Source organism: Aspergillus alliaceus (genome assembly GCF_009176365.1).
Source record: "Aspergillus alliaceus strain CBS 536.65 unplaced genomic scaffold BDW43scaffold_7, whole genome shotgun sequence".
Lineage (NCBI taxonomy): Eukaryota > Fungi > Ascomycota > Eurotiomycetes > Eurotiales > Aspergillaceae > Aspergillus > Aspergillus alliaceus.
This window is the reverse complement of record NW_022474690.1, coordinates 897,558-921,832: the sequence shown is the minus strand read 5'-3', so window position 1 is coordinate 921,832 and position 24,275 is coordinate 897,558. Positions and strand designations below refer to the sequence as shown.

The 24,275-nt window shown below is 48.1% G+C and overlaps 10 protein-coding genes across 10 annotated transcripts; 6 read left to right on the top strand and 4 right to left on the bottom strand.

Moving 5' to 3' along the window:
• Window positions 1-212: 212 nt before the first annotated feature.
• Window positions 213-1,449, bottom strand: BDW43DRAFT_308047 (uncharacterized protein; the record flags this gene model as incomplete). The annotated part of the gene is made up of 3 exons (XM_032046392.1): window positions 213-744; window positions 799-1,311; window positions 1,367-1,449. 3 exons carry the CDS (start codon window positions 1,447-1,449, stop codon window positions 213-215), a joined length of 1,128 nt encoding a protein of 375 aa, XP_031903874.1.
• Window positions 1,450-1,857: 408 nt separating this feature from the next.
• BDW43DRAFT_266720 (Zn(II)2Cys6 transcription factor) lies at window positions 1,858-4,488 on the bottom strand. The gene is made up of 4 exons (XM_032040901.1): window positions 3,951-4,488; window positions 3,870-3,897; window positions 3,364-3,816; window positions 1,858-3,313 (listed from the first exon to the last, which is right to left on the bottom strand). The coding sequence occupies exons 1-4, from the start codon at window positions 4,337-4,339 to the stop codon at window positions 2,087-2,089; spliced, it is 2,097 nt and encodes a 698-aa protein (XP_031903873.1). The 5' UTR covers window positions 4,340-4,488; the 3' UTR covers window positions 1,858-2,086.
• A 3,080-nt stretch (window positions 4,489-7,568) lies between these two features.
• BDW43DRAFT_266716 (uncharacterized protein) lies at window positions 7,569-8,346 on the top strand (the record flags this gene model as incomplete). Its single annotated transcript, XM_032040900.1, has 1 exon — window positions 7,569-8,346. A coding segment is annotated over exon 1 (203 nt), but the record flags the coding sequence as incomplete, so codon positions are not given.
• Window positions 8,347-8,830: 484 nt separating this feature from the next.
• BDW43DRAFT_308045 (YoaK family protein) lies at window positions 8,831-9,861 on the top strand (the record flags this gene model as incomplete). Its single annotated transcript, XM_032046391.1, has 2 exons — window positions 8,831-9,182; window positions 9,254-9,861. The coding sequence occupies 2 exons, from the start codon at window positions 8,831-8,833 to the stop codon at window positions 9,859-9,861; spliced, it is 960 nt and encodes a 319-aa protein (XP_031903871.1).
• A 3-nt stretch (window positions 9,862-9,864) lies between these two features.
• BDW43DRAFT_266711 (Zn(II)2Cys6 transcription factor) lies at window positions 9,865-12,759 on the bottom strand. Its single transcript, XM_032040899.1, has 6 exons — window positions 12,501-12,759; window positions 12,144-12,420; window positions 11,479-12,004; window positions 10,947-11,429; window positions 10,171-10,891; window positions 9,865-10,070 (listed from the first exon to the last, which is right to left on the bottom strand). The coding sequence occupies exons 1-5, from the start codon at window positions 12,670-12,672 to the stop codon at window positions 10,610-10,612; spliced, it is 1,740 nt and encodes a 579-aa protein (XP_031903870.1). The 5' UTR covers window positions 12,673-12,759; the 3' UTR covers window positions 9,865-10,070; window positions 10,171-10,609.
• A 367-nt stretch (window positions 12,760-13,126) lies between these two features.
• On the bottom strand, window positions 13,127-14,975 carry BDW43DRAFT_298012 (pyridoxal phosphate-dependent transferase; the record flags this gene model as incomplete). The annotated part of the gene is made up of 4 exons (XM_032044491.1): window positions 13,127-14,102; window positions 14,157-14,290; window positions 14,351-14,834; window positions 14,893-14,975. The coding sequence occupies 4 exons, from the start codon at window positions 14,973-14,975 to the stop codon at window positions 13,127-13,129; spliced, it is 1,677 nt and encodes a 558-aa protein (XP_031903869.1).
• A 985-nt stretch (window positions 14,976-15,960) lies between these two features.
• Window positions 15,961-17,302, top strand: BDW43DRAFT_266704 (enoyl-CoA hydratase/isomerase family protein). The gene has a single exon (XM_032040898.1). The coding sequence runs from the start codon at window positions 16,125-16,127 to the stop codon at window positions 16,968-16,970; it is 846 nt and encodes a 281-aa protein (XP_031903868.1). The 5' UTR covers window positions 15,961-16,124; the 3' UTR covers window positions 16,971-17,302.
• Window positions 17,303-17,644: 342 nt separating this feature from the next.
• On the top strand, window positions 17,645-18,927 carry BDW43DRAFT_266700 (M50 family metallopeptidase). The gene is made up of 4 exons (XM_032040897.1): window positions 17,645-17,844; window positions 17,905-18,267; window positions 18,325-18,369; window positions 18,426-18,927. Exons 1-4 carry the CDS (start codon window positions 17,659-17,661, stop codon window positions 18,633-18,635), a joined length of 804 nt encoding a protein of 267 aa, XP_031903867.1. The 5' UTR covers window positions 17,645-17,658; the 3' UTR covers window positions 18,636-18,927.
• A 503-nt stretch (window positions 18,928-19,430) lies between these two features.
• Window positions 19,431-21,403, top strand: BDW43DRAFT_266698 (NAD(P)/FAD-dependent oxidoreductase). Its single transcript, XM_032040896.1, has 2 exons — window positions 19,431-20,286; window positions 20,337-21,403. Exons 1-2 carry the CDS (start codon window positions 19,636-19,638, stop codon window positions 21,282-21,284), a joined length of 1,599 nt encoding a protein of 532 aa, XP_031903866.1. The 5' UTR covers window positions 19,431-19,635; the 3' UTR covers window positions 21,285-21,403.
• Window positions 21,404-21,876: 473 nt separating this feature from the next.
• BDW43DRAFT_308039 (general substrate transporter) lies at window positions 21,877-23,714 on the top strand (the record flags this gene model as incomplete). The annotated part of the gene is made up of 5 exons (XM_032046390.1): window positions 21,877-22,075; window positions 22,133-22,540; window positions 22,595-22,982; window positions 23,030-23,484; window positions 23,539-23,714. The coding sequence occupies 5 exons, from the start codon at window positions 21,877-21,879 to the stop codon at window positions 23,712-23,714; spliced, it is 1,626 nt and encodes a 541-aa protein (XP_031903865.1).
• Between the last annotated feature and the right edge of the window lie 561 nt (window positions 23,715-24,275).

Sequence of the window (24,275 nt, the reverse complement as noted above, 5' to 3'; positions counted from 1 at the left end):
TTCTATATTGCCCTGGTTGCTACAGGTACATATTTCTGAATTTATTCATAGAACCATACTGGCCTCTGATATTTAGGCATTGACATGAACCAATTACATACTTTGGCCTCAGGCTGTCCCAGGTATCCTCACACATAAGACACCATGATATCAAGTCTAAGTCTTTGCCCTACCACATAAGCTTCCACCGTAAACAAACTACCAAAAACACCCTACTCGCAAAACTCACACCTCAAACTATCCCCCAACCCATGAAAAATCAGCATCTCCTCCCCACACCCATGCGGAATCGCCCCACGCCAACAAATCTCCCTCCGCGCCGCCTCAAACCAGATCTCATCCAACGTCGGCGGCGCCATCACCCCCGACGCAACAAACTCCCCCCAATCCCGCCGCATCTGCCACATGAACTCTAGCCGATTCGTCCACGTTGATGACGGACCACCGGCGTTGCCAGCGGGGCCTTTGCCAGACTCGTCTGTCGCGGCCGCGACGAAGAACTCGACGATACGCTCGAGCGTGGACGTGGTGAGGAGCAGACTGAGCCAGTTTTCGGTGGAGGTGTGCGCAATCTCGGGTGCCATGAGGTGGCGGACGGAGGAGCAGAGGAGGTGCATGGTGTGGTGGGTTTCGAGGAGAATTTGGGTGTTTGTGAAGGGGGATTGTTGGAGGATGGATTGTTGGGATTTGAGAGATGGGGAGGGGCATGAGGCGTTTGTTTCTAGGAAGAGGATTATGTATGCTCTGGTGATCTTATTAGAAAATAGGGGGAGACTGATGGCGTTGGTTACGACGTACAGGGGAGAGAGGAGACGGGACTGGAGGAGTCCGACGGCTTTACTGTAGATGAGCTCCTTTTCCGTCTTGGACGATGACCAGAGGGAGTGAGCAGGGTCTTTCTGGAGGTGCTGATGGACGACGTACTCGGCGAGATAGTACGAGAGCTTGAGGCATGTCTTCCAGCAGCGTGTAAGGTCCGCGAGATACCCGAATGAATATTCCGGGAGGTCATCGCGGTGGGTATACTGGGGTGGTGGGGGAGGGAATAAGCTGGATATGAAGGTCAGATCATCCCCGGCGGAGGGTACGAGCTCGTGGCCCGTCTCCGTGATACACTGGTAGGGCAGTGTTCGGTGGTGTAGATACGCCTGGGAGATTGGGTATTCATGTTGGCTGATTCGGCGATGTAGCATGCGGCAGCTCAACATGAGTGAATAGATGTCCTGTAAATCGCATTGTGCGAGGATCTGCACCAGAACGGGGTCTGGAAGTCTTTTCCAGATGGATTGTTTCTGGGTGCTGGGATTACTTCTGGGATTTGGTTAGCCCCCTGATCTGATATGGATAAGGCTGTTGGCCAGCTTACATGGTCGATCTCCTTCGTAGCTTTGCGGAATTTTTGGCCTTGTGTATGACACTTCGGACTCGTTCTAGGACAGGAGGGCTCATGATTCAGTACCCCATGGAGGCATTGTGACTGAAAATCTCATCCGTTGTTGTTTCAGGTTTCAGGATATGCAACTTTATTTTATTGGCCCAATGGGTGATTATTCAGCTTAGGTACTAGTACTAGTAGATGGGAGATTATCTCTAGTATTCTGTTTCATTTCTTCTCGACCACTCGAATTCCTGCATCATACGAGACGGGTAGTAGGTGGAGATGAGACGGGATGGTGTGGCTTGTTTGTTCTAGACTGCGTACTTAGTATAAGGTTATGGGTCGGATGACCTTTAAAAAACCCGCTAATCAATGATATTCAGTCCTTCTATTTCCCTAAACCCCCCTTGGGATGAAATTAAACACATCTTTGTGAATTATGATATTGGGTACTAAATAAGTATGACCAAGCTTTCCAAGTCTTTTTGCCATGAGTCCTCTTATGCAATAGAATTTGATCTATCGAAGCAGGTATCATGGGGACAGTGCTAGGCCAGGAGTTGCGTTTGGCTTCTTAGAGAAACGGCCTGAATTGTAAATGTGCGACTCGAACTAGCATGCCTCGAGAAGGTATAAGAGAAATAAAGAAGTGGCATGTATGCTGGACCCTGGGAGACAAACGTGGAGGATACAAAAGTCGTACATAAGTCAAGAAGCATCTGTCGTGAACAATTCGCTATTCGTGAAATCTTGCTGGAATTGGTCCAGAAGATCATCCCACTGACTCCAATCCAACGGACTGTGATTGTATTGGTCAAGCTCAAAGCTGGGATCAATTACTTCCGTGCCATCAGGTGGAATACCATGCGTCGATTGTTCTCGTGGGCTACCAACTGCCGACTCACCGGGCTCAGGCCCAGGTGTAAGTCCAGATCGATGAGATGATGTGCCCCGTTCCGAATTTTCGGCCAATACCGAAATGATATGAGGATAGGGAAGCACAGATCGTTTAAATCGAGTACGCTCCTCAGTATGGGCTTTCCAGGCCTTCAAGATTAGCGCATGCATTGCGGTATGAAGAGCGCTTTTGGGTCTGTTTCTCATCTGTTCATAATGCCGACTATATACTCGGTCAATGAGGACCCACGATCTTTTGGTTTCCCCTTCATCTATACGAGTTCGTAATTCATGTAGCATATAGATCAACGCATCCCATGGAATGTGGTTATCCACGTGCCATAAAAACCGCTGTATGAGCTCATTGCTATGACAATCCTCGAAGCTCTCAATGATGTGAAGACAGGTAGAAAATATGTGGCCTCGTACTGGTAGTGATAGACGGTCTGTTTCACCATACTGGCGGGGATGGTGTGCTGTGAATCTCATCTGGCACACTATAGCCCGCATCAATCTAGCCGCCATGTAATGCAGCGGAATGGTTTTGTCGCAATATTGGAGAAATTTCATTTGGTACAAGTCATTCAACTCATCGATTGCTTTATCCTTTTTCTCAAGTGATAAAGAAGAAGAGGTTAAAAAGCCTCGACCTCTATGGGCACCTCCGTCGGCCTTGGACCAACGCCTCATCCATTCGCCAAATTCATTCCGTGCAAGGACAAATATCATCTCTGTCGCTCCGTCATGTCCTCGAGGAGTATCCGTCATGCGTGGGTCTAGCTCACTGTCGTTCACATTTGATGGTGGACGGACGTCAGCAGAGAGGTAGGACAGCTGTGAGGTAATGCCAGAACTTTGCGCAGTAGTAACATCTAATATCGAAAGTTGTCGCCAAAGACGGCGGCGCATTTCTGTCTCAAAGGGTGACAAACCAAGTTCCGAACCATCTCGATGGAGGCCAATACGCTGAGCCATTCGCACCGCAAGGCCACACAACGACCAAACAGAGTGCGGATCAGAGGACTCACGTATGGCGAGCTATTCGGACCGAGTTAGTGCGGATGCCACAGGATTTTAGATATACTTACCAAATACAAAATAAACGCTTGGAGAACTACAATCTTTGATGTACGCAAGATGCCAGCCTTGGCAAAACTTGAACGAGCCGCACGCCGGTATCTTGACAGCAGAGTGGTTTTACACTCTCCATAAGTGTTCTGTACGTCCTCTTCTCTCAGTGAAACCAATGAGATGCAATATATAGAGAAAAGTAAAGTCTCAAACTCTGTCGAGATCGTGTGTAAGCTGTCGCTGGCTTTCAGAATTTGTTGCTGGATGGTGGGTCCATGCAGTATCTTGGTCAACGGGTTTATATTATCAAGGAATGTCTGCCACAGCTTGAAGATGTGCAGGGGAGACGGGTGCAGCACACTCAAGTCTTTCTTCACTGTCCCTCCTAGGATTAAGGAGGTTTCATTATCTACCTCTTGATCTGAACCGTGATCGGACATGTCCCGTAACATGTCCTCCGCCTGAGGAAGCTAGATATAGAGTTAGAACGCTTCATGAGAAGTTATTAGGTGGAAATTCGGACTTCGCCTCTGACACTAGACCAAAGATTGCTATCTTACCCGTTAGCCATGTATGGTTACTGGCCATTCCAAGGTAGCCCAACCTATCTAGATAAATGGATTGTCCCTCACCCGTCAGCAGCATTCCTTGCTCTGCCCTTGGAGCCACGGGGAAATCATTATGCGTGGCTGGCGCATGGTCTACGTTGCTTATACGAGCGGATGCAAGGTTGCTTTTCCTGGTAGGACTCTGCCTGGACAAGCTGATTCGTCTGTGGTTCCCCTCAGAGCGCCGCCTCTTGCGGCGCTGCGGAGGGTTATGGGGAAGGTAAATGCACTCAACCTCATGTCTGGCACAGGAAGAACAAGGATGAGTGCGATCACATTTGACCTTTCTTCGGGCACAGACCACGCAAGAAGGGACCTTAGGAGTCTGGTTGTTTCGGCTCTCCTGTACCACCACCTCAACACGATGGTCATTGGAATCTGCCATGACATGTGAGTGCACTTGAGGAATTGCCACCAGTTACATTTGTTTGAGTGTTAAGAGATAATCAACTCAACTCAATTGGCAAGGCATTGTTGCGGATGAATGAACAGGAAGGCGGAAAGTAAGACCTGGCGTTGTTTTGTTGGTTCCGGTCCGACTTAACGTCCGAGTCTTACACCTGCGGTGATTATCAGATTTTATCTAGAAGTTTGAAAAATAGATTCTAGAAATATATAGATCAATAAATAAATTTTAATAATCAAAAAAATGAGCAAATAAACAAAGAGATACATATTCTTCGTGATCTGTAAGTACTATGTTGGGTAAATATGCCGGTAATATACCTAGAGAACTCCCGAAGTTTTTTAAATATCATTGGAAGATAAATTAATCAAAATAAAGCTTAGTCCATCTCTTTGAGAGAGTATGCTTTTCTTCTACTTATATGTTCGGTTCAGTCGTCCCGACCATCATCGTAACCGCACTCGCTGCGATTTACAAGCATATCCCTAAACATACTATCCTCTCTAAACTACCATATGATGCTCTCTGAATAGATTTTCGAAAGCAGACTGGGTCGCGTATATGCCGAAATATCACCTTTTCATTGCCTCGTATTCGTAGTCATATCATTTCTATGAACTAGCCCTACTCTTGCTTCATGCATCAAACAGACCACCATTGCACGGCCGGTCCATTGCTAATGACCAGAGACATATGACAAGAATCGTAGAGGATTTACTATTAGGAAGTCTGAGGTCCAGACAGAACGACCAACTAAATGACACTAGCTATGATGTTAGGGGATTTCTTCTTCTTAGCGGTAGCAACCCATATCTATGATGACAACAACTTCCTGCGTCCCTCCTCAAGAGTCCGGCTACTCTTCCTGTATTTGATCCAACGATTGTCGCGCCTGATATCTGATCGGCTGCGGACGTTGGGGCTGGAGATATCGTGTTCGTCCCTTATTTCGGTATTCTGATAAGCAGCATATACTGTAGTAGAGCCTAGAATATTGTAGACATGTATATCCAGGCTAAAGAGCCACTACGCAAACGCTCTAATGAAATGTCTAATATCGAACTGGAAAGACCATTGTTACAAGACATGTTGCAAAGCTGAAGCTTTCCTTTACCTAGATACTATTGATATTGAGCATCGCCGTGATATTTCCACGTGGTGCAGCAAGATTCTGTAAGACTATGAGAGACGTTCGCTTTCACAATAATAGCCACGGCAGCCCCTATAACGATCGTCAGTATCTGGCCTCGGGATTATGTACCATTAAGAAAGTTGACAAAATAATTGTGAAGATCGGCCGTAGTAGGTTTACAGGGGCAATGGCAATTGTACTGACTTTCGACTCATGCGGAGTTGATCCCGTTGAGAATGCAGGATGCGAAGCGTCGAATGCTTTGATTTTCCAGTCTTTTTAACCCATTCTTCAACCCCGATGGTAATTCTACCAATGTACTTCTCAGCGTCTCCAGTCACGGAACCTTAGGTAGAAAGCCTGGATATTTAAGTTGTTTCTCGCCGGGGCATGTACGATCCCAGGATCCAAATAATCGCTAGGGTCGATGAACATAGTTACGCCAGCCTCTTGTCCCAGCTTCGTAAGAGAACGGTCTACGTCAACGTTATGGGTAAAGTACGAATTACTCTGTCGCCACATTAGGATGAGGCTTTCGCAGCACGTAACATACCTGCTATGATGCCAAGTCTTTACTAACAACGACCCCTATCACTGCAATGTTAGCTCCTGGGAGGCATTACTAGGACAAAGTATTTCCCCGTTCAGGTCTTGATTTTGGAGTTTCTATTGGTTGTATACCCAAAAGCTACGTCCAGCGCCCATACTCTGTAACCGCAATACTTTCCACATTTTTCTATAACGCGCGCGGGGTAATCGGTTGGGGCATCTAATGTACATGTTTCCTTACTAGAAGCCAAACGAAAAAGTGGAATTAGTTTATGGATACATGAGATGTGGCGGGGTTAAAAAGAAAACCCTCGAATGACAGCTCCAAAGTATACTGCTCAGAAAGGGTTCTTACTCAGAGTGGTGGCTTCACGATTGTGATCTACCAATTCATCATCAGAGCTCTAAATATAAACACGTCTTGACGCCCTCAACTAGATTCAATAGTACAAAAGCGCATAAATATCAGATAGATGTCGTTTGCGCCGTTGAATGTTCTATCATCAGTCTCATAGCCTAGTTCGGTGCCCTAAACCCCGATCCGCATTTCCCTTTTGGTTACATGAACAGAGACGTATAAATGCAATTTTCCTCACTTGTTGTAGAAAAGTAGCGACCAACCCCAGAAAAGGATTTCAGAATCAATTAGGCTGAAGCAGAAGCAGGTGCTTTATTGCTTGTGGTGAAACCATTTCAAGGATCTGGGACCACGACAGGAAAACCAGATGAAGGTGCCATCATGTCTGCCATGAATTAAAATACTGCATCGGCGAAAGCCTCCTAAATTAGCCAATATAATGCACGGGAAACCGATGTAGCACATCCGCGTATCGCTCAATTGCTCGCCTAACCAGTGAAAGTGGCATTGGTGGCGCTTTTGTTTCACCCTTGCGACCTTAGACCTACGACAGTTAACCCTGCAAGTGTGACGAGAATGGAAACGCCGCATCAGTTAAGATAAGTGAAATCATACTGTACCCAGAGAATCTCTTCGGACAGTCACCGAGGGATCTCGCCAAGTTGGCCAATGACTGGATTGATCAGCAAGATACAGTGAGAAATGCCGAGAAATCGCAAGCGTCACGCTGGTCTGAGCTAGCGAGCTAGTATCTAGAATCTAGATGCGATAAGCATACAAGGATCAGGAAGGATCCTTGCGTGGGATGAAAAGTTGTGGTGTTTTACTTGGCACTTGTGCGAATTGCCCCTGCTCTTTTGTCCTATCGATGCTATCCATTGATATGCTGCTTGATACCCTCATAGAGAGATTTATTCGGCGTTCAGAATCCCCAATAATGGGCAAATATAGTGACATAAATACCATTTCAATGGTGCTGGTGCTCAAAATGTTCTCCATGTATTGCTGCGCAGACCGGAAGAGCCCGGGAAGAAAACGTCGGCTCGACAACGAACGTGTTTGGTATGTCCATCACGCTGAGCCCAGAACCTGCCAAGACCAAAAATTCCAATCCCACCGTGCGTGGCTTGGGTGAACTCAAAGTTCCAAGCAAGCGACATGAAATGAATAGGAGGCTGTGCTGTGACAGTCCCATTTTCCGCAGCCAGAACACTGGTTAGAGCCAAACTACACGCTGTCGCTTGTTGAAGATCATTCCTTGGCCAACCAGGTTAAAGAGAGGTTGAAAAAGGAACTAGATAGCACTAGCGACCACTCGGCTTCCTTTTGGTGTCGATCCCCTTGGCAGATGTTGATTTCCCTATGTCGGGGGGCCCAGACGTGGCCATTGTATGCATCTGTTTCTTGCAGGAAAAATGATATAGATTCTCATCCTTGGAGACCGCCGGGATATGTTTTCTTTTTTTCTCCCTTTCGTATATCTGCCACATGGTTAACCCAAGTAAACAACGGTGTTGCCTTCTCTTCAGCCGACCACGTTTCAAGTCCTGAACCTAAATCCTGGTTGACGAAGAAGGCCTGTCTATCCGAAGGTTCGCTATCTTCATCCAACTCCACCCCATGAAACACAGCCCACCGACCCCGGACTTCAAGGCCAGCTTTCTTCCACTTGTCATCACTTGCCAAGATCCCACTCACTGCGTGAGAGTCTGAGCCGGTCAGCGATGTCCTATTTCCAACGCACTGGGAAAGGAGATGCTTGGGGATGGAGGCCTTGGCGAACCCACCGATCAGCGGCTGACTCGCGGATAGTCAGCCTCTGAGTTCATGTTGTCATGATTGACTTTAGACTTTAAAGTCCTGGTCAGGCCCGTCGGAGGAACGCCGCTACGAAAACCGCATGCAGTCCATGACGCCTTCGGATGGTGCCAAGGGTTTGCCAAGATGGATCTATGAGACGAATCCAATGTCGGGTAGACGCGATGGCCAAAGGGTACCCAATTGATAACAGTTTACGAAGTTTGTTGTCATCTAGCCGATCAGATATTGGCCCGATTGACTGTGTCTAGGTTGCAGTTTATCTATATCTGGGTACATACAGTGGAGTTGGTCAATCCGAAACGCTGCCTCCGGCCGTATAGCGCAAGCACGAGTTCTGCAAGGATCTACCTGGATGTTGTTATCCAGAGAGCTCATATCAGTTTGACCCGCGTTAAGCTGATGACTTCAGGATCTCATCTTGGCACAGATAATACTAGTTCTTGGGTGCGGAGAGGATTTTCGTAGCATAGTTATACCTTGGACTTAAGTAGAGGGCTGTGCTAGATTATTCGCCTTCTATTCCCATGAAGCTTTTACAAAGTTACCTGGAACCCTATCTTGAACTCACTATCAGATATTCCATTACTGTTTAGTATCTACCAGTAAAGCAATGCATAGTACTACTCCCTCCTTACCGGGGGGTATCTCTCTCGTCACAGCCCCAAACAACACCCCTTCCATCAACTGGGAACCATCCTCACGCCCCAATCAACCTCTACCCCGAACAGAAGATAACCCCAAAGACAAAGAACCCGGCGGCATCTGGTCCTCAGGCTGCAGCACGGCGCCATCCCTCGCAGAGCCAGTTGAAACAACACTCCGCTCAACACTATCCCGGCACTTCCGCGCCAATATTGACACAACTCACACCGACATCGTCCTCATAATCTGCAGCTTCGTCAGCGGCCTCGTCGACGGACTCTCCTTCAATGCCTGGGGTAGTTTCGCCAGCATGCAAACAGGTACCCTTCACCCAAATACAACCCCCCCCCCTCCCCACACACCCCCTTAGTCACTAACGAAAACCCCGCAGGAAACAGCGTCTTCATTGCCCTCGGCGCATCCGGCCAACCGGCATACCCCTCCTACCTCTGGGCCAAATCCCTCATCGCCCTAACAGTCTTCATAACCAGCAACATCCTCTTCATCCACGTCTCCCGCCTCCTCACCCCCCGTCGCCGTTCAACCCTCATCCTCTCCTTCGGCGTCCAAACCGCCGCCCTCCTTGTCGCCGCAATCTTAGTCCAACTGGGCATCATCGACCCCAAACCCGAAGATCCCCGCGCCCCCATCGAGTGGATGCAAATCCTCCCCATCTCCCTCCTCTCCTTCCAAGCCGGCGGGCAAATCGTCGCGTCCCGCGTCCTGGGTATAGATGAAATCCCCACCGTCGTGTTGACTACGCTATTGTGTGATTTGCTGGTTGATCCTAGGCTGACGGCGAGGGTTAATACCAAGCGGAATAGACGGGTGGGCGCGTTCTTGGCATTGTTTTTGGGGGCCATGACCGCCGGGGGTTTGTCGAGGGTTACCATTATGGCGGCGAGTTTGTGGTTGGCTATGGGGTTGAAGTTTTCGGTTACGGTTGCGTGGGTTGTTTGGAGGGCGGAGGGGGCGAGGAAGGGGGATGTTGAGGGGTGACAGTTCTTTTTATTTTTCTTCTTCTTCTTCTTCTTCTTCTCCTGTTTTGTACTTTGTTTTGAGAGGATTTTTGTGTGTTGGGATTATTAGGAAATTGTGTTCACGTAGTTGAGGTTTGGCGATTGAGGAGTTGTGGTGTTTGGTGTGTTTAGCGATGGGGTTTTTATTGGGAGTTTGGTTGTATATGTTTTGATTATGTGGTACTGATACTTTGAGTGTATTAGCTATGTTGCATATCTCGATGGTGAGCGGTTTGAGTAATAGATTGAGATATAGACGCACAAAGGTATTAACTATCTAGTTGCTAACCTGATCAAGGTGGGTGTGGGTTACATTCTAGCATCTCCGGAGAAATGCTGGTTTCTAGATTCAGAGGGAAGGCGACGGGTGAGCAGGCCAGAAAGGGGAAGAATTCGAAACTAGACATATTGAACGGTTGTGCAAGTTGCTCGAATTGGTTCACGTCAGATCCATCCACGGCGTCCGGATAGCCGGGGTACTCCTGCGGCACACTTATGCTTACAGCAGGCGGCGTAATGGGCTCCCCCTCATCGGAACGTGTAGAGGAATACCCAGCATTGGCGGAGGGCATAGAATTTTCAATGTATTGGGAGACACCCTGTTGACTCTCATTTCCTTGAGAGTTTGAGCCCTTCCCAGGGACTTCGTAGATGGGACTATGTGAAAGTTAGTATAGTCCCCCAGGGTATGCATACAAGGCTCATGGCTTTATCTCTTGGAAGTCTTACTAGAAACCTCGAATGAAAACTAGTCTCTTCGAGGCTCTGTCCCCATCGTACGCTGGTGTTTTTAATAGCGCTTCCGTGGAGAGATAGATTCCATCGCGCGCGAGTTCTTTTTGTCGGAATCCCATGAGGAACACGGCTGTTAGTGGGTTCAGGCGCCTGAACGCTTGTAAGGCGTGCCGGAGGAATTCATGATGAGGCTCATATTCGGGGGAGTTGCGATGCCTTGGCTCGAGGAGGACTCTGGCGGCTACAAAAAGGCAAAACGGGGTGAAAACGTGCATCTAAGGATAAATTTAACAAGGGCTGGTAATACTCCGAATGGAATGTGAAACTCACTGCAGCCAGATCGGTGTGGCAGGCAAGTCGCATGATGTTTGCGATGGCAAGAGCAGACGATAAACACCTTGTCTCACACTCAGATGCAGATTGGCTATGCTCTGAGCCTCGACGCGCTTGATCAGCGGCTGCTTGGTGTAGACATATAGTCAGGACATGAATCATCATATGTACAAAGACTACGTTCGGCTCGTCAATGGAGAGAGGTATGCGAAGACATTCCGGGAAATATAAGCTGAGATTTAGTAACACGCTGTCCATAGCTTGATGGGTTTTCCAGAATTCACTGGGGCTGTAAGTCTCATCACTGAAGAGCTGTAAGTGATTCAAGTTCCGTCCGGCAAGCAATGACACAACGACGACTGCGCCGAGTGGCGACAGAGTTCCCATTTTTTCTGGAAGAAGGGCCTCTCGAAGGGAGCAAGAGACGGAAGGCTTGTCATTTTGGAAGGATTCTTCGGAAGACGGCAGATTTGTTGATATCTGTATATGAGGTTAGCAAGATGTAGGTCAAGATGATCGTCCGGCTCACTTGGCTCTCGTCAAGTGTCATCGGCCAGCCTGTGCCCATGCTGAGAAATCTATCCAGACAGAATATAAGCCAGAAAACACGGCGCCGCTCTTCTATATCGGTCCAATCCTTGGGAGGCTGCAACATGGCTGCCTTCATTTTCGCTCCAACCCCATCGAGCCGGTGTAGCTGTAGCATTTGGGCGATTCTAATTGCTTTGCCCACACTAAGCCAGGCTCGCGGGAATAGAGCGTGTTTAATCTCGTAGTAACCGATCAAGCTCCAAGATTGACATTGCGCTATCGAAACTACAGTCTCTCCATAGCTGTGCATTTCATCTTCATGGGCATAATGCCTGGCGCTCTGATAGAACTCTTCTGTTCTCTGGGGGTACTTCTCTGAGGCAGCTGCTGCGAGACTCCACATAATATATCGCAGACAACGGGGTGGACCGCCGTCAGAGATCGGCGATGACACTTTGCTTAAGTACCGTGACGTGTGAAGAATCGGCATGGTAGGATGAACATTTTGGAAATATATACGATCCCTAGCTGCTAAATCAGTTCTTCGCGACGAATACTACGTGGGGACTTCTCGGTCAGGATCGATATCCCCGTCAATCAATCTTTCTATCTGTAGGCAGCAGGGACAAGTGTTAGGCTTTATAGAAGGATGAAGGCTCTTACAGTTCATCAGCAAAATCTGGGGGTACTTGGGAATACTTTTCGTCTGACAAAGCAAAAGCCTCATGGCTCTGCTGGTCCTGTAAACCACTGGTGTTCGCGTGGCAGTCGTGATCTGGCCTTGGTGCCGATGGTGAGCAACCATCACAGGCGTTCGTATCCAGTAGTGAGGATGGTGTCCCTCGACCAAGGATAGGGTTCTTGCCAACTGAAGGGCCATCTACAGTCCTTTTTGTGGCGTCCAACTCACTTCGGTGTTCAAGGAGCTGCTCCGTTCGCACTATCCAAAAGAAGCATTTAGTAAGCCCTTAGTTAGGATTTGGGCGCAAGCCCATTGGCGCTAAGATGGGCTAGACATACGTAAACGCGCCTCTATATCCTTTAGATAACCCTTCTTTGGACCTGTCTTCCTCCTCTGCGTCGCATACTGACAGTCGAGCGAGAGACGATGGCAATTGCTGCATAGCGGCGTCCGTCCATCACAGCGAAGCTTTTTGGACCGACATGAGAGACACGCGCTCTTCCTTATCATGATGGTGGAAGGTATAAATGATTCTAAGTGGCAGGAATTGATCTAACATCAATGTCTCTAAATGTGGAGTAGGGAGTTTTGTTCAACCCCACTCAATACTTGCCGATTCCCGAGCTCCGAGTAGGAACGATTGGGTCCAGACCCGAGACCCGAGGCGATGACAAGAGGAAGAAAAGGTTGGTTGAAACTTTCTGAACAAGTAAATTTGGGGAAATTAACCTTCCAAAGAGGAATAAGAATGTTTGTTTGAAATAGTCATAACTGTTGGAATTCGTTAGTTATACTTTAATATAATGTAGACACCTCGGAAATATTCTACAACCGCAGGATAATCTCCGATGGGTCTTCTACGACAACCTATAGGAAACTGTAGACAGACACTTGAGGTTCTAACTATATAAGAACATAAGTTTATAAACGGGGAACAAACGAGAGCATAAAACATACGGGAAGCCTATACAGTATACAGGGCGTCCAGATATCCACGAATCAATTTGACCACGACTCCCTTGTTTGGCAAGCTTCCAGCAACGCCGTATAGAGCAACCGAGTTGCCTGGTGTTCCCCGTTCGATCTCACCACTCTCAACCATCTTTGCCTCTGCCTCGACTACCTCTTGCAAGTCGCTGAGCAGCTGGTCTTCAGCTTGGACAATCGGTAGTGTAACGGCAATATGGATGGCAGGAGGGTTTTGTAGGGCGTTAAGATGCCATCCACGCGCAGTCATCTCGTCGGCAATGTGCAGTATGTTCAATTTTGGACTCGTGAAGGCAACAACACTGACCAAGGGATTCCCAATCACCTGCAAGTGAGCAGATAGTAGGGGACCGCGGAGGGACTTTTCGATGCTCCTCCTGCAGCCAACAATACTTCGGCATGCTTGGATATAGCCAGCTGCTCCTTGCTTCACCATACTCGCCCAGCATCCTGCGAGAAGAGCACCGGGACGCGAACCCATAATGCCGTGTGATGCATACACCCCTCCAGACCAATCCGGAGAGATATAGTATTGGTACGCGCGTAATTCCTTGGTCCGGTACATGACCACACTGGTTCCCTTAGGCGCGAAGCCGTACTTGTGGGTGTCACAACTGATGGAAGTAACGCCTGCCAGCCTAAAGTCGAAGGGAACGGTTTCAAAGCCTGCCTTCTGCAGAAATGCGATCATAAACGAACCCAAACAGCAGTCAACATGTAGGAGAATGTTTCGGGACTCTGCAATCCGAGAGAGATCGGCGATCCCGTCGATGACCCCATGGGGGTAGTTGGGTGCCGAGCCAACTAAGAGAATTGTATTACGGTTAATGAGGCGTGACACCGTTCGAACATCGACTTGATACGACGGCGCGGGACAGTCGACCTCGTGAATTTTAATGTTGAAATAGTTGCCTGCCTTCCGGAATGCAGGATGTGCAGTAGTGGGGATGATCCTGCTGTATTGTTAATGAGAATCCTAGCGAAGCTCAACTCCGAGGGAAGCGTACATTTCCGGCTTCCGAATGCCTTTCTCAACCCGGCCACGCTCACGGGCACTTAAACAGGCGGCCAGAATCGACTCTGTGCCTCCACTTGTTGTGGCACCGGCTGCATCGTTCGGTGCGTTAAACAGTGCAAGAACCTGAACAAAATGTTACACTTCTGTCGCCTTCCAACCGTAGCATGTTGCAGATAAACATACCATCGAGATAATTTCCGCCTCCATCTTACGTACACCGGGGAAGACATCTGGATGAATAGGATTTGAAACAGTAAAAGAGCTGTATGCCTTGTTTTGTAGCTCGAGCATCTCTTTCCCGCCATGATAGACTGCACCGCTCACTCGCCCATCCTCCCAGCGAACATGTTCCATGCTTGAGATTTTCTCCAATTCGGCCAGTACCTCCTCATCGTCCCAGCCGTTGTCGGGAAGGGTTCTATATCGCTCCATTTCGGCGCTCTCCGCCATAAACTTTGCCGTGATTTGGGCGACCGATTTTTCCACTTCAGAATTCACTTTCCTCTGGAGGAAAGGAGACGCTAGAAGCCAGCCGTATACTTGACTTCTGATTGCTTTGTATAACCGCTTCGTAGCGTTAATAGGGCCATGACCCCATATTTGCAGGAAGGCTTGCCGGAGTAATTGAAAGACAAAAAGTGTGCATGCTGCGGCCCCGACACCGGAGCTATCAAGTCGGTGGTTAGTTGCCAGTATAATTTGGAGTTGGGGTGTGTTTTACTTACAGGACTGGATTCTGAAGTGCTACCAGTGCCCGTACCAGAAGTTTTCGGCTTTGGACTAGGGACTGTGAGATTTGACTACTCATCTTTTCAGTGCGGCTGTGAGATACACAGGGGGACTACAAAAAGTTCTCGAGCAACAGTAGGAAGGCACCACGCCTTATATGGGAGTCTATAAACCCATCGAACCTGGAGCCTCTGTACCCCTCGGCCTAACCATTAGGCCGAAGCTAGATGTCATTGATGGACCGGCCTTGAAAAAAATAGATATGTGTGGAAGGAACAATAACTTTGACGCCACAGTTAATTTAGCGTCCTCCATGCCTTGAATGTCTTCCAAAGTATTTCGCCGAGCTGTTCAATCTCGAGTTTGCGATTCTTCAATCCCGACTCCCGAGATTATCATTGCAACCCTACCGGTCGGAACACCCGAAGCGGATCCACGGTGCCACCAGATCGGTGCAAGCCATGAACATGATTGATCTCGACTTGCGTAATGACATATCATGGCTTAATCCGACCTGGTAGGCTGTGTTAGAAATGTCTAAAAGGGTGGACCTATCGTCGATACGGAGGAATCCCTGGGGAATCAAAGCATGAGGCTATTAAAGCAACAACTACGCGATCGGACTGATTCTCGAGGACGTTTTGGTTCAAGCGTAATGTCGATCTAACTCCCTCTTCTAGTTCTGAGACGAGGAAACCGAATATGTATCTCGTTGGAGCGTGGAGTGTATATTGTATATGCCCATGAAATTACCTAGTATCGCAGTCGCCTGGGATATGCTTGGTGAATTGACCACCTGCGGAAGTATGTGGATTGTTGAATACTATGGCAATTAGGCCACATATAAAAGGCCTCATAATTCCCACCTAGATTGACCTTCTCGATAGTTCGATAGGATCATAAATTTCATTGTTTTGATATCGTTTCACACGAATACCTTACCAGATATTCTACAGTGTATGATCATCCGCCGAGTGGCGCTGTTTTTGATATTAGATGGCACGTTTGAATCTCAACTCCATACTATTAGTGACAATGTAATGGAAGGTTAGCTATGCAGATTATACTAATGAATGCATAGCGTTGGACGTCTAATTTCCTATGTATGGGGTGGGACCTGGCCTCGGCTGTGCAATTGATCCGAGGCTACATAGCCTAGGATATATTGACTCCGCACGCATCTTGTTTAAGGACATCCACAGATCATCCATACAAGTCTAACGGCAATATGCAGTCAGAATCCGATCCAGTTCTTGTTAGATCCACTAATGAAGGAATTACCACCATAACAATCAACCGGCCCTATCGAAGAAACGCCGTCGATCCAAGCACGGCACAGATTCTCTATGAAAAGATTCTAGCCTTCGAAAATGATCCCTCACAGAAAGTCTGCATCCTTACGGGAGTGGGCAGTACATTCTGCGCTGGTGCCGACCTTCACGAAGTAGCTGGACAGGGCAATAGCGATAAAGCGACAAAGGGAGGACGGGGCCATTTTCAAGCGCCACCAAAATCCGGCGAACGCTCTCTCGGGCCGATGGGTCCATCCCGGCTCCACATCCAGAAACCTATCATTGGAGCTGTCGCTGGGCATGCCGTGGCCGGTGGATTGGAGTTAAGTCTACTCTGTGACATTCGCGTGGTGGAAGAGGATGCTGTATTTGGTGTTTTCTGCAGGCGATGGGGGGTTCCACTTATCGACGGAGGCACCGTGCGTCTCCAGGCGATTGTTGGATTAGGTAGAGCGCTTGATATGATATTGACCGGGCGGCCAGTTAGTGCGACCGAGGCTTTCTCGATGGGTTTGGCAAATCGTGTTGTAGCCAAGGGGAAAGCGGTGGAGGAGGCCACTGCTATCGCGAAACAATTGCTGTCGTTTCCGCAGCTTTGTATGAACACGGACCGTGGTTCTTGCTATTATAGTGCGTATCAGGCTAGTTCGTTCCAGGATGCCCTGAGACAGGAGTATGAGAAGGGTGTGGAGGTTTTGGACCTTGAGAGTATTAAAGGAGCCACAAAATTTAGTCGCGGTGCAGGGAGGCATGGGAGTTTCAAGAACAGTTCACATCTTTAGTTCACTTATGCATGTGGACAAGTGGATCTGTACAACCTGCGTTCCGCAGAGTTGTGATAGTTGATTTCCGGTGTCCAGAATAATTATACTTCAAAGCTTTTCCTATTTTGATTGCAGCAGCCCTTGAGGGAGGCTATGTATTGCTCTGCTGCCTGAGCTCATTGATGGGAAGTAGATGTGCCAGGCCTGCCGGGAAACTTCCTGTTGGAGCTGATCTAGTTGACCGTTGAGAATTATATAAACCCCCGTGCCCCAAAGCATGCAGTGAAGGGATGGGCCCAGCAACTAATTTGGATCATGATCCACTTGCCGTACTGCGCCATAAGGTGCTGATGTGGAAATTTGAAGGCTTATAATTGGACTATAGCATTAGAAAAATGGTTTAAAGATCCATTTGAGAAATGTGGTGCCATAAAACCCGAAGGAGAGGGGATCATTCAACTTTCTGATGTGGCATCGACACCTGAAGCAGAATGTAGAACAGAGACTCCTGATTGGGCAGCCTTACCATTGTCAGCCACGTACAAACATGCTAAAAATACCCCTTGGACCAGCCACAAGCTAATCCATTATAGGCAAGGATCTACAAGTTAGACGCGTAAGGCAACACTCATAAACATACAACATCAGAATTCAATAAAGAAGACCTTCTTCGAACTATTCGGTGCAGTGAAGAAGAATATTCACGATGGCACCACACTATGCGATGCTCGAAACCAGAGCCCTCGAGACTGCGGGCTCCCATCTCGCAAAGCGCGACTTGACCGTCACTCACACACAGGCGGTGACACTCGGAGTGATGGCTGTTTACGTGGTGGTTATTGCGCTTTTATGGAACTTACCTTATCTCCGGTGGTCGCTATGGCCTTTTAAGGTGAGGACAACTTATTTCCACTATCCTTCTATGGATTATCGAAGTACTGACAATTAATAGATGTTGGTTATTGCTTTCCATGAATTCGGCCATGCGATCACCGCGTGCTGCACTGGAGGCAAAGTCAAGTCCATCTCCCTTGATCCCCATGAAGGGGGAGTCACACACATGCAAGGTGGTATTAGCGCCGTCACGCTCCCCGCTGGCTACCTGGGATCGTCCATTATCGGTGCCCTCCTGATCTTCGCGGGGTTCGATATTGTCGCGAGCAAGGTTGCCAGTATTGTTCTGGGAGTCTGCTTCCTGCTCACACTCTGGTGGGCCCGGAGAGACTGGTTGACCATCGTCACCATCCTCCTCGCGGTTGGGCTGTTGGTGGCGTGTTGGTTCATTGCACATGGAGAGGCGCTGAAGTGGGTGGTGGTAAGTACTGAAGTACTCTGAATGTCCAAAGTAACACCCCTTCTAACATAGCTGCAGCTTTTCATTGGTGTTATGTCCGCCCTTTACAGCGTCTGGGATATTGTGAGTTCCCCCGTCTTCATGTTGCCGACTCCTGCTAATCGCGCCCGCTACAATAGTGTGACGACCTTATTATTCGGAAGGTCAATACCTCCGATGCTAGTGTTTTCGCTCAGCGATATGGGGGCTCTTCCCGATGCTGGGGTGTTATCTGGTCCATTATCTCCCTTCTTTTCATGGCTGTTGGCATTATCGCTGGTATCGCGGCCTTCCGTGAGTCGTTTAGCGAGCAAGAAGACTCGTCAAAGCATTTTATTCCTACTATTTAAGGTTGGGGGTATCCAAAATTCCTTATACCTGATGTAATGATTCGGCAGTATGGTCCGGTACTAGCACTACGCTCTAACTATCGACGAGAAGACGACTGAAGCCTGTATTTCTTTATTGGTGTTGTTTGGACTTTTTCATATACCCCAGTTTTTGCTAAGCGGATACGGAAGCGTAATGAATGTTGTTCTCAATCTCCTTAAACTTGGTTAAATATGATTTGTTCCATAAAATTTAAGTAGAACTAAGATCAGATTTAACGTACACAACCACCGAGTGATGCACTCCGTATTTCCATATAAAGTCGACATTTTTCAATCCTGTATATTCAACCATTTGATCCCCATTTTATATGATATACTAGATATCTTTATTTGGCATAATAACTAGCCTGTCTATTAAATATCTATATAGTGTAGTGTGTTAAATACCTGAGTAATATAAATTACACTGTATTGTTTCCTCATTAGACTGTATCTAAGACTTCCCTTGATCTATATTAGAAAAGGTAGAAGACATCAACATATACCTATATATACAATCTACTGGCTTAAAATAGACTTGACTGAGGGCTGTATAGTTGAGATATAAGGAATTGAAAAATGTCGATTTTATATGAAATACGGAGTGCATCACTCGGTGGTTGTGTACGTTAGTCAAAGTTAGAAATGACTAAGGTACCTTTTAACTACATCTAGATTAGCCTGGAGGATTAGTGGAAGAAACACAACATGCCGAATACCGAATACTTAAAGTGTTCTTTAAACTAGAGTCAACGTATAAAGACCCGTCTCTGACTTCTCTCCCTTGCCTAAGCCGGACTCATCTCTCAACACGGTTTCTTACTATTTATTTGCTCTCTGAGCTAGGATCTGTCATCTTTAGTTCCAAACCCGGTGAATAATCTATCGCATCGGGACTATAATCGCCAAGCGTCTTTCATCCACCCCCGAGGAGCTTTTCTAATTAGATCTCTCTAGCGAATACTTACGTACTTAAAAGATGGGCGCCGTACTGTCTACCATCAATGAGACTTATCACGCGTCAGCCGCCTTCTGGTCGGAGCTCTCACAGAGTGCCTCTGAGGGCAATGCCCTTTTACAACGCATCACAACTCCTGAGTTTCCAGTGCCAGATCCCACCATCGCTTTCTGGCAGACTAACCCAAAATATCCTGATTTGGTGGACACGAGGTCTGCGGAGCTTCCCCAGTCAGCAGATATTGTGATCATTGGATCCGGAATCTCCGGGGCGAGCGTGGCTTACACTATTCTGACAGAATGCCAAGCAATGGGTATAGACAGAAGGATTGTAATTTTGGAAGCACGCCAGGTGTGCAGTGGTGCAACGGGAAGAAATGGTGGCCATTTGAAGTGTTCACCTTACCACATGTACTCGGATCTGAAGGGGTTACTGGGCAAAGAAGGTGCAAAAAGAGTGCTCCGTTTCCAAATGAGACATCTCCCTACAATTTTAGAGCTGGTCAACGCTGAAGGTCTTGAGGACGCAGAGGCAAGGGAAGTGGAAACTGTGGACATTTTCATCGAACAGACAATGTGGGATAAAGCGCAGGTTATGGTCCAAGAACTGCGACGGGAGGTTCCGGAGTGCGCGCAGGATACGATGATTTGGGATGCTAAACAAGCGCAAGAGGTACGTTGATTGTGGACGGGGATATTTTCGTCGCGTTGACTGGTGCCCAGAAATTCGGCGCGAATAGTCATTGCTACGGAGCTATTTCGTACCGTGCCGGAGCTATGTGGCCGTACCGACTGGTCACTTCGATTTATAAGAGCTTGCAGACTAAGTACCAATCGGCATTTTCCATCGAAACGAGTACCAGGGTCGAGGAGATATATGTTCAAGATAACGATGATATGCCCTACCTTGTTCGTACGTCCCGTGGCAACATACGTACTACCCATGTCATTCATGCTACGGATGCATATGCACCAAACTTGATCCCCGGGTTGAAAGGTAAGATCTTTCCTGTTCGCGGGCACATGTCTGCTCAAGCAGCCAAAGGGCCCTCATCACAGTTGGATGGCTCCAGGTCGTGGAGTATTATTGGCAAAAAAGGTTTCGAGTATATTACACAGCGACCTCGACAATCCGCAGGCCCTCATAGCCCTGGTGGAGAAATCATGCTCGGTGGCGGTCTATGTAAATCGGATGGAAAAGGCATGGATGAGATTGGGATCTGGAAGGATAATAATGTTGACACCACTGTCAGTGCTTACTTGGGTGGAATCTGGTCAGTCGTTCTGGAAGACGAACATGCACACGTGCTGCAACTGTGGTCAGGGTGTATGGGATGGACGCCCGATCTCGTCCCCTTCGTCGGAAAAGTTAGTCCAACATTCACGAAACGGCGAAGGGTCTCCAATCCACATGGGGGGACAACCTCCGACCCAGAAAGCACCCCAGCAAACGAATGGATCACAGCCGGCTTTAATGGCGATGGAATGGTGCTAGCGTGGCTTTCCGGGACAGCTGTCGGACTCATGGTTTTAGGACGTGAGAATGATCATCTCGAGGCTCGACCCGGCCGACCCGCAGGCAAGGTCACGGATTGGCTCCCGAAAGAAGTCTATCTTACCGAATCAAGGGCCCGGGACTTGAGTATCTTCAAACTTGCGCGATTTTTGTAAAGGGTTACCTAGTCTGGGTGACAGAACTGGATCGCTATACGAAGAGGCTTTCATAGTGTTAAGATATCACATCACCCCATTCGAGTATTCAATTAACCTAGACTTCCTTGATTATTTCCGGGAATTCGATATCGACTCCAAGACTTAGCTACAAACGGATTGGAACTGGGGTCGCCACCAGTAAGCGACCCGAGGAATCTCCACCGGCAGGCTCCATAACCCTATGTCGAACCACCACTAATCATAACACTAACCCTATAATGCAAGGCTTTTGTTCCAAAGCGGACCTTTCCCCGTGTCGTTTTACGTTAGTCCTCCGCGCAATACCAAAACGGAACCACATGCTCCCCCATTTTTCCCTCCATCATGCATCCAATGTCTTGCTCCAACTGCTTCGTCGACCTGTATTGATGCGGGGAGCAGTGCGGATCTTTCACCGTGTTGAAAGAAGTGAGCACGAGCCAAAATCCGGGGTTGACAGGCACTATGCCTGCCATATGTGGGTAGTGCTTTATATACAGATCAATACCCCATGGGGATGAACCAGATTCCCCCAGCAAGGCATTTTCAATTATCTACTCCTTCAGTTATTATGGGTTCTGAATCAGTTATTGAAAGTAAGCCCTCGGTGGAAAACCGGGAGGCGGTTGATGATGCGAGCTCCAACCACAATGTCGAACGGCAGCAGGTTCTGTCCGTTGGGCTCAACGATGCCATCACCAAGGACCGTATGTCACCCTGGTCTTGGGCAATGTTCCGCCTCTATGGGATTGTTGCTTTAACTACCTTGAGTACGTGATTCTCTGCCCATCTAGGACGATCTGTCCATTCAATTACTGACGTTGTAGACTGTTGCATGAACGGATTTGACGGAACCCTCATGTCCTCCATCAACGCCATGCCGACCTTCCATGAGCACTTTGGCACCCGTATGCAAGGCAGTGGCACTGGTATCCTATTTTCTATCTACGCTATAGGCAATTTGGCAGGTGCAGTGGTTGCTGCACCCGCTGCAGATACCTTTGGTCGACGCTTTGGCATGTTCACTGGCTCGCTGGTGATCGTCGTTGGGACGATTTTGGAAGCCTCCGCCCCTAGAGTTGCTCAGTTCATCGGGGGCCGATTTCTGATCGGGATGGGGATCAGCATATCCAATACATCAGCACCAATTTATCTAGTGGAGGTCGCTCTCCCGCAGTGGCGTGGAATATTTGGAGGATTGTATAACGTCGTGGGATATTATACCGGGGCACTAGGTATGGTCATATACGACTTACAGGTCATTCATATCGCTAATGATCTCTTCACAGCCTGTACATGGATTGCTTACGGAACTGGTTTCCTGGGTACCAACTGGTCGTGGAGAATACCAGTGATCATTCAGGCTGCCCCCTCTGTTATCGTCCTGGCGGTTGCCTTTTTCATGCCCGAGAGTCCTCGGTGGCTATTTGCTAACAATAAACCCGAACAAGCCAGGCAGATGCTGGTCAGATACCACGGTAATGGCGACCCTAACTCTGCGCTTGTTGCCCACGAATGCGGTGAGATCGAGGAAGGCATTCGCTTCGAAGTAGAGAACGGGGGCCGTCGATGGTGGGATTACAAAGTCTTGTTCTCATCCCGAGACATGCTTTATCGCCTCTGGCTGCTGTTCCTCGTTTGTGTGTTTTCGCAATTCATCGGCGGATCCGTCATTACGTGGGTACTCGACACCTTGCGGAGAGACGCAGTTCTAACTTATCTAGATACTTCATGCCAGTCATGCTCCAGAACGCCGGAATTACCGACTCGTCACAACAGCTTCTTTTGAATGCTCTCAATACGGTGTTTTCCTTTATTGGTGGTATCTGTGGTAGTTGTTTCGTCGACCGCTGGGGTCGCCGTACTCTTTTCCTTTATGGCACATTTATCACCGGCCTGATTTATATCCCCATCAACGTAATCTCCTCCTACGAAGGATCTAGTCTCACAACCAGCATGGGATATGGCTTCATAGCTTGTATTTTCCTCTACGGCATCGTTTTCTCCTTCAGTTGGACTCCACTGCAGTCACTCTATCCGGCAGAGATTCTCCCCAGCCGCGTCCGAGCAAAGGGAATGGCTTTCCAAAACGTGGTATACGGTGGCTCTAACTTCATCAATATGTATGCTACCCCAGTGGGGATGGACAACATTGGTTGGCGGATGTATATTATCTTCTGTAAGTCCCGCGTTACTTGATACTACAGAAAAACAGGCTGACTTACCTGGGTAGTGGTCTTACATTTCCTCGAATACGCTTTCATGTTCTTCACTCTCCCGGAAACCAAGGGTCGTACTATCGAGGAGCTGGAACAGCTTTTCCTCGAAAAGAATCCAGTCAAGGCATCTCTGAAGAAGAAGAAGGTGATCGTTCGCGAGGGCATGGGCGTCAAGGAGGTTCTTGAGTAGAGGCTGGAAGGCTACGGCAGGTGGACGATGCGACCGACTTCTCTCTATGTGCTTAGTTCGAGCAGTGGTTCATACTCCAAAGTATTGTCATAATATAGCTGAAGACATTGGGATGACCACATTCAATTTCCGATCCTCACAAGTAACCGACCATCCTTCGAAGAAAAATATCTTAAGACTATCTACAGCCGACCCTCCTGTTAAAATTGATCCAAGGGGCTGAGGGGGAACTGGCACGTCGACCCAAAGACCCTTCCATTTGTACCTTACTCCTGAAGTATGGTCGAGATCCACTTTTGAAGCTGGGCGTGGAACATGATTGCTCTATTCCCGAGTTAATCAATCGACGGAGCGTCTGAACACCTCGTATTAGGCCGTTCATCTTTAATGGTGTCCTCACCAAGCCGCCGATCGACTCCATAGTGACCTGAGGTATTGGTCATATTTATCACCAAAATTATACAGCCCTTATTTTCACTTGGCATGTTTCATCACGTCTGGACTTGACAATATTAAATTGAATCCGTGAACTTGGACTGGAACAAGAGAAGTCTATAAACA